We start from the raw sequence: 16,640 nt of genomic DNA, 5'->3' as shown, positions 1-16,640 counted from the left end.
CCTGTAGTTTTCAGCATCGAATGGAGAGCCCTTATTTTTGAAGACGGGATGACTTTTGCTTCTTTGAGTTGACTAGGAAGATACCAGTAAAGAAAGAAAGATTTATGATATCTGCAAAGATTGAAGAAAGACTTTTCAGATTTGAGGAGATAATTCGAAAAGGAATGCTGTTTGGACCTGAAGCTTTATGTTCACTGAGAGATGAAATAACTTTGGAGATTTCATTTTTGGAAGTTGGAGAAACAAGAAAGTGATTGACGTTTCGATTGTCATTCTTCAGCCATTCTGAGAAATGATGACGCGTGTAAGGAATTTTAGAGCGTATCTTACCTGCAATAGTAGAGAAAAAGTCGTTAAAAACTTCAGAAACTTCTTCAGGATTAGAAGATAAAGAATCATTGATATTCAAGGTAATGCCAGTGGAAGAAGAAGAAGAGGATATAATCTCTCTGACGCCTTGCCATAGTTTGCGAAGATTACCAGAATTTTGAAAAAAGTAACGAGAATAGTAAAGTTTTTTACTTGCACGAATAAGAGACACAATTCGATTTCGATAAAATTTATATCTACCACGGAGAAATTTTTTAAGATCAGGTGAAGAATCAAGTACTCTCAGATAGTCGTTTTTAAGGTTATCTCTGATTTCCATGGAGTAACGAATGCCTTTGGTGATCCAAGGTTTTAGTAAGAGATCAGCCTGACGTCTGGTCAATTGTTTCATGGGAACATGTTTGTCATACAAAGAATTAAATCGAGTTATAAAAGAGTTAAAAGACGAATCAACATTTCCCCTTTCAATATCAAGAAGACCTTTCCAATCCATGTTCTCGAATTCTTCTTTGAAACCTACTTCATCAAAGTTTGACCAATCTCGACGAAAAGGAAGTTCAGGTTTATAGTGAGAGCTACAATCGGTGTTTAGAATCAAAAATTGTGGAAGATGATCGGATATCGAGACAGTGAGGTTTCCAGAAATTGAAGAGCAGTTTAGAGGAGAGATAAAAATATTATCAATGAGAGTACTTGAAGTATCAGTGATCCGCGTTGGAAGAGTAATAGATGGAAGAATTTGATAGGCACCAAGGACGTCAAGAAATTTGGAGTGAGAGATGTCAGAATCACAAGTCAAAAGATCAATGTTGAAGTCACCCAACAGGACGAGATTTTTGTTTTCTTGACAAGACTTTCGCAACAAAGGAGTTAAGATTTTTTCGTTAAAAAGATCAATGTCGAAAAGAGGGTGTTTATAAATACATCCAACAATGAAATTTTTACGGTTTTTCAGGACAATTTCAGCAAAGGTGGATTCAAGGTTGCCAGAATTAGAATATACAAACTTTGAAAGATCTTCACGAGGCTTGCTATTGAAAGATTTAGAAATAAAGTAAGTTTTAGTATGTAATATTAATTCATCATTTTTTTATGCAAAATGAATTAAAGTATATTTCAGATGATTGGGTGGATATTGGGCAGACAGGCGTTTTGCAAGTTCCGAGGTTAGAAATTAGTCGAGACTAAAAGCTGGGGGCGTTCTAGTATGTAATATTAATTCATCATTTTTTTATGCAAAATGAATTTTTGAAATAAGAAAATATAAAATATATTATATATATTTGATTGTCAATGCAAAAAGATACTTGTTTACTTTTGGTTTTAAGAAAAATTGGTGTTGCTTCGACACTTACCCCCGGATTGAAGGTTCGGTAAAATGGTGGCCGAATTGCCGTCCCATGTTTTGTCAGATAGTCCCAAGTTAGAGCAGTTGACGGTACATATATTCTGAAAAAATCTAGCTCAACTGAAGTTGAGTGAAAAAGTTGTATTGTTAGGATCATTAATATAAATTAAGAATAAAGAGAGTTCCTAGAACAGAGCCTTGTGGGGCTCTCAGCTCACATGATAATCGCTGATTTAATATATTATGATATACATAATATATGATATACATAATATATAAGATGGCGGATCAAGTCAAGATGGCGGATCAGAATCCAAACAATGAAGCTAATCAAGGAAACCAAGAAAATCATCAACATCAACAAAATGAACTCAATAACAGACCAAGTTTCCTGTGTGATCTCTCCTCCAATTTTGCAGATGACTCTGTGGAGCCTTCGACTTGTTTTATGGCTAATTTGAGCACTATTTACACCTCAAAAAACGATATTGTTGACAGTTTACTAACATTAAGCAAACAGAAACTTGCCCTGTTCAGGGAGAGATTATACGAGATATTTATTGACGAATTCCAATGGTCAACCCTGCAAGAGAATGGATTCGAGTTGTCAAATGATCATCCATTCTCATCCCAACTTAAGAAAAGAGGCAACCTCAAGTACGCAGCAACTGATATTTACAATTTGGGCCTATCTATTTTTGAAAAAATCATTGTTAACAGTATGGCAAAGGATGTCTTCAAACCCGCACCTGGTGTAATAAAGACCACCTCTCATCAACCAATTCTAGACAGCAGCAGTAGTCTGATCATCCAAAAGCTAGACGAGGTACTAAAGTCTACTGAAAAACTGTTAACTGAAAATTCTAATCTAAAAAAACGTATGGTTACCTCTCTAGAGTCGACCGTTCGCAGACTAATTAAACCGAATCCAACACCTCAAGCACAAGCTTCCTTACAACCGCATTCGCCCAGCAAGTCCAATCCTGATCAATCCAATTCTCCAAATGTCCCTCCACAAGCAGTTTACCATCAACAACAACGTCAGCACGAGCTTTCCTGTCTCATGGATATTCCTATCGACTCCTCGATCATTGAAACGTCCCCAACATATGAGTCCGCTGGTTCTGTTACTAAACACCAAGAACCTAACACCGAGAATCGCAAACGTGCTTTAACAGGATACCATAACAACCATAAGGATCCAATCTTTGGTGATAAGAAAACTTCAAAACCCAACATCACTGGATCACCCAAACCGTTTACTCTCTTTGTAGGTGGATTTAACCTTAAAATAACTCCTCAATCAACAAAAAAATTTATTGAAAAAGACATTGGTTTGGAAGTTTGTGACATCTCTCATTATCGTAGTTACAAGTACAACCAGTCGTTTAGAATCGATGTTAATGCATCCGAAAAATGAAAAGCTTTCGATCCATCAATATGGACACAAAGACTGATTGTGAAACCCTTTTGTCACCCCAAACATCGAAGATATTCCTTGAACGTCCCCCATGACAACCATTATCGCCATCACGACCAGTTCCCAACCGACAAACCCTACTACCACGAAGAACAATCCCTTCGCCCACTGATCCCTGACAACCGTTACGACTTATCCTTCCAACATGCTAGCCCCAGGAACAAACATTTCACCAATTATAACCATGTTTAGTGCTAACACTGATTCGACAAGTTTTATTTCTCTTAATTGGTATGGCTATAAAGGAAATTGTCCATATGTTAACAACCTTTCTAAATCATATGACTGCTTATCATTATCAGAGCTATGGCTCACCCAAAGTGAATATCATTTACTACATCATTTTAAAGGAGACTTTACAATTATCTTCCACCCAGCCACACAACAAGAACATGGACTTCCAAAGCTGGCCTGCGACCCCTAACTCGATTCGATCTGGCAAACCCAACATTCTATCCAAATATCTCTCAGACTTTATCAATGAAAACGAACTGTTACCAATCGACATTACTAATGGTGATGGCCCCAAATACACATATCAACACTTCTCCCTAGCAAACTCGTCGTATATAGATCATATCTTGGTTCCTGCATCATCTATAGAAACTGTCATCAAAGTATCGGTGCATGATCCTGACCCTGTTAACACCAGCGACCACCTTCCGGTATCAGCTATATTTCACACACCGTTCACACCAGCAACAAATGATGAAGGTGACTATTTTAATACTACCCTTAATTCTGACTTTGTTCCTAACCACCTTTGGAAAAATGACAAATTTGTTGATCTCTACCGCTCTTGCGTCACCACAGCCTTCGGCAAACTTGACTTTAGTTCTGATGATTCGTTAGACCAATTCCACTTCACCCTCCGTTCGTGTGCAAGTGAAGCCTGCAAGTCTTTCCAAGAAACCGCATATATTTTTCAATCCAAACCTTGGTGGAACGACGATATCCGAAAAGCTCACAAAATCCTACGCTCAATGTTCAATATCTGGAAACATAATGGTTTCCCAAAATCCCCTACTAACACCTCATATTGTCGATATAGATTTGCACGCAAATCCTTTCGTTATCACGTAAAACGTGCCAAAAGCAATGATACCGCCAGACACTACATCAACATTGATAAATTGAAGGACGTTACACCGGAAACCTACTGGAAAAGATCCCTGAGAAATACTGACCAAAAACTTTATACAATAAACGGTAAATCCAACAAATCAGATATTACAGCTGAATTCCTCTCTCATTTTAATAACTTGTTAAACACCCCACGCGTTCCAAATACTGACAATGCAGAAACCAATCTAAAACTCAACGAAATTCTACAACAGATTAACCATGATCCTTCAGATGATTTTTACGTAACTGAATCTAATGTAGCAAACGCTCTCAGTCGATTGAAATTCGGAAAGTCTAGGGATCCTTTTCAGCTCAAAGCCGAACATTTTCTCTGTGCGAAAAGCCCGACCATCAAATCATACCTGACAGACCTAATTAACAAACTGTTTTCATTGCCACATTTACCGAGCCAACTAGGTACTTCAATCCTGATTCCGCTGGTTAAATCCTACAAGAAGTCGTTAAGTGACCCTAACAACTATCATGGTATTAGCCTTATTCCTATTATCACCTTTACAAAGGTGGGAGCAAGAACCGCTCGAAAGCAGAAAATTACCGCCCTATCAGCCTAACATCAGTCACATGTAAAGTGTTAGAACATGTTATACACAGTCATGTCATCAATCACATGGAAGCCAATGGCTCTCTCACAGATACTCAGCATGGGTTTCACAAAAAGAGTTCCTGTGAGACTCAACTTCTTTAAACAATTGATTCATTAGCAAAATCTATCAACAATAAGGAACAAGTGGATAGCATTCTACTAGACTTCAGTAAGGCTTTCGACAAAGTCTGTCATCGTAAACTGATCATTAAACTAAAACATTATGGAATCAACGACAACATCTTGTCCTGGATTAGTGACTTCTTATCAAACCGTACTCAGTGTGTTGTTGTACGTGGGAAATCATCAAAATCCTCACCAGTTATTTCTGGAGTACCTCAGGGTACAGTCCTTGGACCGTTGCTTTTCTTAATCTACATAAACGATTTGCCCGACAAAGTTAAATCAAAAATAGCTCTATTTGCAGATGATGCATACCTTTATCGTTCCATACTCTCAATTGAAGATGCTGTACAACTTCAAAAGGACTTAAACAATCTTGTCTCCTGGGAGACAAATTGGTCAATGCAATTCCATCCTGATAAATGTCTAGTCTTGAGAGTAACCAACAAGAGAAATATCATTGACTCAGAATATAATATTCATGGTCAAACACTAAAAACTGTTGACAAAGCAAAGTACCTTGGTATCACCATCTCAAAGAACCTAACATGGAATAACCACATAAACTGCGTTACATCAAAAGCAACCAACACCAGAATGTTTTTACAACGAAATTTGTCATGGACTGACAAAAACACGCGACTAACATGCTATAAAATATTCATAAGACCATTGGTGGAATACGAAAGTACGGTATGGGATCCAGTAGATAATCAATCTTTAATTCACCAAATTGAAATGATTCAACGAAAATCAATACGCTGGATAGCCAGTGAGTGGAGTTATGAAGTCAGCCCAGAATCCCTCAGGAAGCCTTTGGACCTTGAAGCCCTTGAAGGTAGGAGATGCAAATCAAAAATTAAAATGCTACACGATATTACATCCGGTAAAAAGTTTGTTGACTTAAAAACCCACCCAAAGAGGCAACGCTGTTGTAATGTGAAATTCCAACCGATTCAAGGGAGAGTTAAGTGCTATTCATCATCTTTCTTTCCCTCCACCGTACAGTACTGGAATAAACTGCCATCAAATGTTGCAAACCTTGTTGATGAAAACGAATTTAAAAAAGAAATAGATGAAAATTTAACTTTAGGAATTTAAACTCTTGCGAAATCACTAAGATAGATAAAACTTACACTAAACTACTTACTCAAATCCTTTTGCTAGTTTTTGAATAAATTCTCACACTTTTCCACACTAATCTACCATGCAAGCTAATCAACTCAAATCTGTCTGCTTAAAATTTAAGATTTCGGCATTAAGATCATTTTATATTTTAGCTTTTTTATATTTACATACATTTATTTATTTATATTAGATTTTAAATAAAAAAAACTTTTATACATAACTAACTTATATTTTAATATATTTATTGCTGACAGCACATTTAAAATATTTTCATTTTTGTAATTTTTACGTAGAATTTGCGAGATTAGGCTTAATTGTCTTATGCAAATACATAACTAGAACTAGAACTATTATGACTAAAGTTGTAGAACTTGTTATTCTGATTAAATGCCCAGACATCTCTAACCACACAGACTCTCAATTTGGTTTTGTGGCTGGTTCATCAACCCTTCATGCAGAACTATTGATCTCAGACACCTTGAAATATTACAACAGTCGAGGCAGTTCTGTATATGTATGCAGCCTGGACGCAGAAAAGGCGTTTGATTCGTGTAATTGGTACACCCTTTTCTCCAAACTGCAAAATAGGGACATTCCAAACCAGGTCCTAGCCATGTTGATAAAACTCTATTTGAATGGTTCTGCTATAGTCCACTACGCCGCGAATTACTCAAAAGAACTTGTATGACCCAAGGCGTCCGCCAAGGAAGTATTTTATCTCCTTTTCTGTACAGCATTTACATTGAAGATCTCCTTCTCCATGTGAAATCTCTACAGATTTGAACCTTCTTGCCAAGCAATCTCCACACGGGAATTATCGCATATGCCGACGACATTATACTAATGAGTCCTACTCTCTCTCACCTTCAAAAGATGATTGATCATTGTATTGATCACGGTGTTAATAAAGGCCTCAAATACAATCAGATCAAAACTCAGTTCGCAATATCCGGCAAACCACCTATCAGTAATCCCGTCATTCGATTCAACAACACTGTCGTTCAGAAGCAGGAGACCCTAAAGCACCTTGGTTTTCAATGGGAGATTGATAAAAACATTCTATCTCTCAAAAGACATATGTTGGATTGCATAGCATGCATGTGGTCAGTGACTACCTCCCTCATCAGTGCTGGAATCCGAAAATGTCATCCAAACCAGATCGTGACCATATTTACATCCATCGTTATTCCCAAGCTACTATATGGTCTCGAACTTGTTAATATCTGAATAAGTCAGATACAGTCTTATTGAACACGCAAGCCCGCATATGCTTAAAGGCGCTTTCTGGTATGTCCAAAAAATCGAGGAACCTCCTGAGCACTATCTTCAACCTCCAAGATGTTACCACTCAAATCAACAAACGCAAATTGTCACTTCTTCACCAGGCAATCAAGAATCCCTCAATAGCTTCATACATGCACCATATGTTGTCGTCTGGGGACAACATATCCCATAGTTTCACCTACTCAGCAAACATCACAGTGAACTGTTTGAACCTGGACATTTTTCATGTTTTATTAGACAAAAATTATGTTAAGAGAAACGTTAAATCTATTGTTGCAGAACCATCGGTTGAGGTTGACTATTGTGTGGACTTGATTGGTAATTGGCACTTGTTAGAAAATAGGATTTTATTTAGAGCTAAGTTGGAGGAGAACGTGTTGAGGTTGTGAATTTCCCCTGCTCCACTCCCGGTCCACTCCCCTTTCTTTCGCTAGTAGTTCACAACCTCCCTTAGTCTCCTCCTTCTCCCTTTGTTTGGTCACATTCTTTCCTTGAGGTTTATACTCCTTGCCAGTCCTTTAGCTCGCCAGTTCCTTTAGCCCCTTTTCTGGCTTGTCGGTATGATTGAGGCTGTCTATTTTCAGTTTTTAAACATTAAAATATATTAAAATATATTCATGATAATTAAAACGAAACTTATATTTTATGTATATTTTGTTAGTGTAGTGTAGGTCAGGGTCTTTTTGACTTTATCACATTTTTTTTGCCTACCTTTCCTTTTGGTCCCCTTTCCATTCCCCCTTTTTAGGGCGATTTCCCTCCTATCAGGATTACCTGTAGTGCTAGAGTTGCCTGAAGTGGTCTCCAGTTATGCATGGATAGGCCCCATAGCCCCATAGATAGGATTATTTTTTTATTTTACCTTAAAAACGAAATTTTTACTGTACATTGTAGGTAGACGCTCTTATTTATTTTATTTTAAGGGACATAGTAGTATTATACCAAAACGTTATTTGGTGATGAAAGAGAATTTAATAAAAAATAATATTACAGATAAAATAAACAGTAGGGCCCAAATTCTGCTATCACTATCAGGCAAGCCTTTCTCTGATAGTTTAAGAGATATGAAGCAAACTGGGTAAAAAACTCAACTGATACTTGCCTACAAATCAAACATTTCCAATATTTGTTTCGCGTTCTTCGCTTCTTCTTGGCTGCAGCTTTCTGGCTTTTTATTCGAAACCACGTGCATTTCTTTATAAGATTAAATTTCGCGCCACATTTTAGCCTCGGGGACCCGGGGTCGTCAGATTTCGCGCCATTTTGTCTTAGAATTTTTGATTACGTAATGTAACTTATTGCTCTTATTCGAATTGGCCACACAACTCGTACAAACCTCTGGCTTAAAAGTTTTGCTTTTTTTCCGCGTGGTGTGACATGAACAATCTATTAGTATTATTTGCTGTTCGAAGTCGAAGAAAGCTCTTCTATTCTACTAAGGGAAAGTACAAAATCAGCAAAACCCCATGACCATCAAGCAAATGATAAGTATTGTATATTGTATTTTGCTGATTATACAAATTCTTCTATTTATATAGGTAGGATTCCTCAATTGTTTCTTTGGCCTTTTTAAATTTCTGTAAAATGCTTGTGGGTGGGGGCTGGAGTCTGGAAAGACTTTTTTGCTAGACCAATAAATACCGTGAGTGGTCCTTAAAAATCCGACAGCCGTGCCTAAATCCGATGGGGTCTTTCAAAGATACAAACTTGTACAGCATTGTATTGTTGTAAAGGAAAAGATAAAAGAGGTAAGACTAGCCTAGTTTCTAATCCTGATATAGGAGTTTTAAGTTTAGACTGCCAGTGCTGCTGGCTGGAGTTTTTAGTCAGTTAGTTATCCAAATGTATCGCGTCTAGCATCTAAAGGTCTAGCTAGCTACAGTCACAGCCAGAAAAAACATTAAATGCATGTTGTGCTGAACGAGCAAGCAAGACCAAGGAATGTCGCGTTGGTAACAGGTTTAACCCCATTTAATCTGACAGTTTTCCTATTTTTGTGCAGTCCTCACTTATCAAAATTAAATCAGAAATTGTATAAAACTGATTTTGTTTATTTTATGTGTGTTTTATTACAGACATCACTTTCAAAATTATTTCTCCTGAAAAGTGAAAATCAAGAATGTAAAAAAAAATGTAAAAATGAATATTTTCTGGTTGACCATGTGAGTTTTAATTTCTAGAATAGAAGCAAGCTGATTTTAATTTTGGTCTGACTACCTTTGTTTGCTGAATACTGCAAAGAAGAAAACTCAAATTTGACACAAACATTCATTGACATGATACTCTACCAACCTTCAATAGTTTCCAGTTCCAAACATAAACTGCTCTTCCCCACAGGAGCCAAAATTGCCATTCATACATTATCAGAATTGGGTGGTTTCCCATTTTTGGAGGGAGTGCACTGCAAAGTTTTTATTTATAATGCATCAGTTGGTTATTGTTTTGATACTGGAGTTTTTAATTATAAAGAATGATATTGTAATACTGTAGAAAGGTCTATCAGGAAGATAGGTATTCAAGCTTTATTGTGATGAAAAATATTTTTAGCTATCATTTCTAGCTCAAAATTAACAAGCTAAAATTTATCGCTCATCAGGCAGATTTTCAGAACCACAAGCAAGCCTTGCATAAAAAGGAATTTAATATGCCCCATATATAGTAGGTGCCGTAGTTACCTTGAGTTACCTTGAGCTTGTTTCGTAATATCTTTACGCATCCATCCTGTGAGGACCGATGTAAATTTTCATATTGATGATGCTGTTTGTTTCAGCTCGTCTCATCATAGTGTAGCCAGTCACGAGTGGCTCGTCGGGAACTGTAAAAAGATATTTATCCAGCTCAGTTTTGAATTTCAATTTCTTGCACCCAGTGAGATCCCTCAGACGTTTTGGCAGCGAGTTGAAAAGCCTTGGTCCTTGGACTTTAAAACTTGAGTATATGACTTTTTGCCAGGGCCCCCTTTTCACTAGTGGTATGTGACATTTTCTTCCTTGTCTGGGATTGGCATAGAACGTGATTGTCCCAGGATTTGGGACAAGCTTCTCAATAATACACCAAGTGTATATGATAATATATCTTTCACGCCTTCTCTGCAGTGAAAACAGTTTTAATGTTTGTAGTCTTTCCCAATAGTTTTGGTTGTGTAGGTTTTTAATCCTCCTTGTGAATGATTTTTGGAGATCTTCGATCTGCTGGATCAGATTAACTTCATTGGGTGACCATAGTTGAGAACAGTTGTCGATGTGTGGTATGACTAAAGACTTCCAAAGAGTGAGCATGACATCATGTTCTCTTGAGCTGAATGTTCTCAGAATCCAACCAATGAGTATCTGTACTTTTTCTACAATGGTTAGAATATGTTGGTTGAATTTCGCATCGTCTGACATGGTAACACCAAGATCCCTTGTTGAAGATTTGGTTTGGATTATCTTTCCTTCACCTGTGAAATAACTGGTGGCTGGTCCGTTTCCATAATGGAGATGCTTGAACTTTTTTCCATTTAACATCATTTTGTTTATGGTCGACCATTGATAAACATTGTTAAGGTCGTTTTGTAGGTGAAACTGGTCAATGATGTTTTGGATTCCTTTCTTTACTCGTGTGTCATCAGCAAAACTTGCAAGTTCTGCTTTGGTTGTCCCTTCATCAATGTCTGATATCATGATGATGAAGAATGGCCCAAGAACCGATTCTTGAGGTACTCCTGATTGAATTTTTGCCTGGTACGACTTTTGACCGTCTTCAAATACTACTTGGTTTCTGTCTTGAAGAAATGACTTAATCCATTTAAGTAGTTTGTCTGTTATTCCAATAGATTTCAGTTTTGATAGCAGTATCCTGTGGTCGACTTTATCAAATGCTTTTGAAAAATCGAGATATACAACATCTACATCCAATCCTTCTTCTAGTTTTGATAGGATACTGTCATAGTGGCTGAGTAATTGACTAAGGCATGATCGCCCTTCCCGGAAACCATGCTGTGTTGGGTTGGACAAGTCATTGTTGTTGATAAATTCGACTATCTTCTTTCGAACTATTTTTTCAAACACCTTGGTGAGATGGGACGTAAGTGATACTGGCCTGTAGTTAGATGGCTCTCCTTGATCTCCACCCTTTGATATTGGTGTGATATGATTTCTTTTGTGAATCTCCTCTGTTACTCCATGGTTCAGACAGTTCCTCCAGAATATTGCGAGTGGCTTAGCAAGTTCTTCTTTGCAATTTTTCAGCAAAATCGCAGGAAATCCATCAGGACCTGGAGCAGAGTTTGGTGACAATGTTGAGATTGCTTCAATGAAATCTTTTTCGTCAAAGTCTATGTCTTTTAGCACGTTTGGACATATTGTTGGATGAGTGACGTCATTTTCCGATGGTACACTGAAAACCGATGTGTATTGGTCTTGGAGTATATTAGCAATACGGTCAGCATCATATATCAAAGAATTATTTTTGTCACGCAGTGGTCCAACTTTGGATTTTGATTTACTATGTAGTATAGTGGTAGTCGACCTTGGCTTCTGTGCAGGCGGCCAGGGTTCGATTCCCACTTACGGCAGTTCCCTTGGCAAGTGAACGTTCCTTCGCCCGGGTCAACCCATGCCATGTGAGGGGAATTGGGTAGTCAGTTCAAGGTGCTGACGGGACGCTCATTAGTAAGCGTCTATAGTTGCGAGAATAGGCCTCTAAAGCCTCCTGCAACTCAACCAAATAGAAATAGAAATTTGTTTTGTCTAAGAATAATTTTTTTTGCTTACGCAAGATGAAATAATTGAAATATTTGATCGAAAGTAGAATTACCTTGTGAAAACTGTTAAGAAATCCCCCATATTTTCCTATTCAAGGTAATATGTTTAATTTGTCAAAAGTGAGGCAGGATTTACCCTGTCTCCCCATAGTACATATATGAGAATTTCTTTCTTTCTCATGTACTATGGTCTCCCTACAGATGTAGACAGGAGCAAATTGAACAAAAGAGACTTGGAAAAAGTTACATAATCTCTACCAAAGCTTTTTTGAGCATAAACAGTATTATTTTCTAAAAGCAATTAATGATTATGCTGAAAGTGGACTACATGTTTATAATTAAATATGCAAATGAAATATATATATAATATATTTATATAATGGGCTTTTCCAGAAAACATTTGAACATGAGGGGGGGTATAATAGTTATAACAATTTTCAATGATTTACCCCCAGACAAAGTGACTTTATGCCTCCTGGATGAAGGGTTTTACCCCCTGGACAAGCATCAGTTGACCCCGAGACAACCCAAATTACCCCCAGACAAGGCAAATTTTGATGATTTTTGCTACCCCCCCCCTCAACAATATATCCTCACCCACCCACACAATGTATGAACATTTTCTGGAAGAGCCCAACGTGATTATTCGACAATTGTTATGAATTTACACGAATACAGATAATATAAGTATTTAAGTAAAAGACTGGTATCAGCTATAAAAAGAAATGAAAGGTTGTGAGTACTTGTAGATCATCCAAAATGATTTTAGCTTGATAGACTACTGTAGGTCTAATTTAAAGCAAAAAAGAAACTTTTAGAACAAATACCTTATTACACAAAGTGATTCAGCTAGAAGGAATTTCTGAATCCATTAGAAAATAAAGAAAGTAGTCTGTTGCTTTTTTCCATGTTTTCCTACCTATAATAATGATTTTCCAGGTAAATCAATATAAAGAAGGGGTTTAATAACATCCAAGAAAAAAATGGGTCCAAAGCATTCAAGGCATGAGCCTTTAAATGACAAACTTTATTGTTCAATTGATATGGACATGCAACCTGTGGATCAATTCAAAGTTCTTGGTTGTGGTCATATCTTTTGTGTTGAATGTCTTGAAGCTTGGAAAGAGCAAAAACTGATCAATTGCCCGAAATGTAGATATGAGGAAAAACGTAGTCTTTACGATCTCACTGACCCACGTTATTACGAAGGACCCTTATATATTGATCAATCGCCAGAAGACGAAGATATTAAGGAAATACAAACATTACTTCATGCTCAGATGGTCCGAAGAGCAAAAACAATCAAGTAAGTTATGTTATTGTCTCAATGATATTATTTTATATTTTCACACAATCTTTGCATATATTTTCAGTTAAGATTTATTTTAGTAGTTTCTTGTTAATTAAAAAATGGCTTTTCGGCAGAGATGTTTGAATATAATATTTACAATATTATGTATGGCTATGATTTTAAAGAAAGGTGATGAGATAGAATCAAATTAACCTCTGTAATTTCAGTATTTTGCTGGATGCAGCAGATGCAGTGACACAAATTGAATTAAGTGCAGCAGGCGTGAAGATTGGGGGAGCTGTTGCGGGTCTTGTGGGTACAGGAATGGTAGTCACAGGTAGGTTAATGGTCAAACAGAGAAACAAAACCAAATGTTTGCAGAGACTGAAACTTTCAACAAAGTTATCTTCTAATAATGAATCAATGAGTTTAACGTTCTTAATAAATTAGTACAACTAAGGATGGAAAACTTGTTTTAAATCATTAGAAAAAATTAGTTTACTGCTTTTTCAGCTTTTTATGATTATGCCAATTCCAACCTGTCATAAACATTATATAAATCATTTCAACACTTTTAGGGGGTGTCCTTTCTTTAACCGGAGTTGGAGCAGTTGCTGGTGTCCCACTTGCTATGGCTGGTGCTGCTGTTGGTGGAACAGGTGGCCTGGTTGTTGGTGGTGGTATTATCGGTGAGATGATCTCCAAGAAGCAAGAATTGAAAGGAGCAAATGAGTATTTACAATCAGATTATTTTCATTCAATGCAATTGAGAATCCTCATTGGAAGAGCAGCTAGAAGTGAATCGTTTGCTGAAAAATTGAATATTCCTCTACAAGATGCACTTGGCTTTATTGGTCTCGTTGGTCGTACTGCAAAGTTTGGTTTAGCAGCTACTAACCTTGCAAGAGCAATTGCAACTGGTCTAGCTAGAGGTGCTGGTACAGCTGGTCTGCATGTTGCTGGGATCGCTATCGGTGCTGTACTTATACCAATTGATCTATTCCAAATGATCTCCAACTCGATTAAAATCCACAAAAAAGAAAAAGCTGAAATTGCCAAAGATTTGGAAAATATTGCTGATGAGCTGAGAACCGAGCTATTTTCATTGTTGAAAGAACGTCAATACCAATTGGTTGAGTTGGAAAGATATGATGATGATAAACAAAAACATTGTTTATTACTGGCAGTTGAAGAATCTGAACTGGAAATGGTTTCCAAATCCAATCTCTCATTAGCTGAAGTCAGAAAGGAACATGTTGTGATACTTGATGTTATTGGACCATGTTTAGATGGTGAACTGTACCAAGAAATGGTAGATAAATGGATCACCAGTAATATTCTTGATGAGGATAGTTCTGAAAACGACGAAGATGATGACGACATTGAAGATGGATACCAAATTGTTGGAGAAGATGATATTTTGTTGGAACGTCGCTGCTAAATTGTTGAATAAAATGTATGCTTTGTCAGTCAAAAATTCATGTTTAATGAGTTTTAAATGTCATGTTTGAGTGTATTCTGCTTGAGCAATAAGGTTAAAAGTAAGATAATATGAATCTAAAATATGGAATTGCACGTTGACAAGTTTTTACCAATGATAATGAAAAGGTATTGATCAATGGTTTCCCCAGTTTGTTAAGTTGAGTATGTTATAATTGATGGAATGTAGCTTTATTATTGATATTAAAAGAGATATGTTTATAATAAAGTCGAAAAAACTTGAATGAAAAAGCATAAAGTTGCATTTATTGTCTATTCAGGGCTATGATGGTTATGGGAATTTTTACAAACTTTCCTCTGGGGTTTTCTGTTTTTTCTGGTTTTGACGTTTTTTGTATTTGTAAATATTGTAGTAAATATAAAATTTGTAAAATATTGTATTGTGGTTATACAGAGATGTTTTTCATTTTCTTACAATGGGTATACATTTAATTTCCAAATCTCAAAATTATTTGTGTTTAACTTTGAGTAAACAAACACTATTTGGAATCTCAATTTGAAATACTTTTTTACATTAGGCGAAAATAAAAAAATGTAGTGTTTCCGGAAACCGGCCAGGTGAAAAAAACCTCTACTGACCCGGCTGCAGACTATGGGTTCATCTATTATGGTTCATCATAAAGAAAATCAAGTAGACCTTCAAGCTATCAAACGTCCTTTGGTTAGATATTCCTGCTTGTCAATCAAGTTTTGTTTGTTAGTAGCTGAAACATTAATTTCAGGGCTTACTTCATACTGTTTGTACATAAAAGTTCTATTTCAATGATCTTAATTAAGCTATCAAAAATAGCATAAAAAATGTTTTTCGGCCGGTCGCATGAGAGCTTTTTTCCTTCACCCGCATTTCGGAAACATCTGGAAACACTACATTTTTTTATTTTCTCCTTATCTCAGCAAATTTTTACTACATATTGCTCAAAAGATTTCATTTGAAGGGTGATTAATCAGATTTTTGTTCAGTTTTCTGTTGTAGTGTTATTTTATTCTTGAAAATATTATTTTGTAAATTAGACTTGGTACTTTTAACTTTACAGATTAGTTTATTTATAGACCTCCATTATGTGCAGAAGTTTTATTAACTTTACACTGTTTTTCTTTTATAAAAACAATTTCAAGCAATTTAGGCTAAAATGCGTCAATTTATCCTATTAAAATGATTTATACTATAATGCCAAAAATAAGTAAGAATATCCGAGCCTCATAAAAAATCTACTGAGTGTAATACACCATATTACTTTGAATGAACATTCTGTTCTTTTATATTAACGCCCTTCCTAGATGACAAAATATGAAATAAATGCTCTGGGTGTTTATTCGAAATAAAACAGTTACATTTGATGAACAGTTAAAGAATTCCTGTTCTGATCAATTGCCAACTTCAACAATCTTAATTTTAAAATGAAATAATATTATTTTAATAGCTTGGTATTTATTAGTCTTTATTCAAGAAATTTAGATTTATTATTATTATTATAGTTTGTGTAATTTGATAACAATTCTTATTTTTTTTTGCTAGATTATTTTATTTAGAGCACAATAAATCATTACTCTCAGGTCTCTAATAGACAGGGAGTTGGAAATTTATCAAAAACTGATAACCAGGGAGTTGGAATATCTCAGGTGGAAAATTACAAAAAAATGTGTTGAAGAATTGAGGCCAAATGAACAAAATTAATTTTCCAA

The 16,640-nt window shown here is 36.1% G+C and overlaps 1 protein-coding gene across 1 annotated transcript; it reads left to right on the top strand.

Moving 5' to 3' along the window:
- The first annotated feature begins 12,866 nt into the window (after positions 1 to 12,866).
- LOC136814227 (uncharacterized) lies at positions 12,867 to 15,603 on the top strand. The gene is made up of 3 exons (XM_067070743.1): positions 12,867 to 13,472; positions 13,685 to 13,794; positions 14,036 to 15,603. The coding sequence occupies exons 1-3, from the start codon at positions 13,150 to 13,152 to the stop codon at positions 14,896 to 14,898; spliced, it is 1,296 nt and encodes a 431-aa protein (XP_066926844.1). The 5' UTR covers positions 12,867 to 13,149; the 3' UTR covers positions 14,899 to 15,603.
- The last annotated feature ends 1,037 nt before the right edge of the window (positions 15,604 to 16,640 follow it).

This window comes from Clytia hemisphaerica, unplaced genomic scaffold, assembly GCF_902728285.1.
Source record: "Clytia hemisphaerica strain Z4C2 unplaced genomic scaffold, Clytia hemisphaerica genome assembly, whole genome shotgun sequence".
Lineage (NCBI taxonomy): Eukaryota > Metazoa > Cnidaria > Hydrozoa > Leptothecata > Clytiidae > Clytia > Clytia hemisphaerica.
The sequence above is the reverse complement of the archived record's forward strand: the minus strand, read 5'-3'. Positions and strand labels throughout refer to the sequence as shown.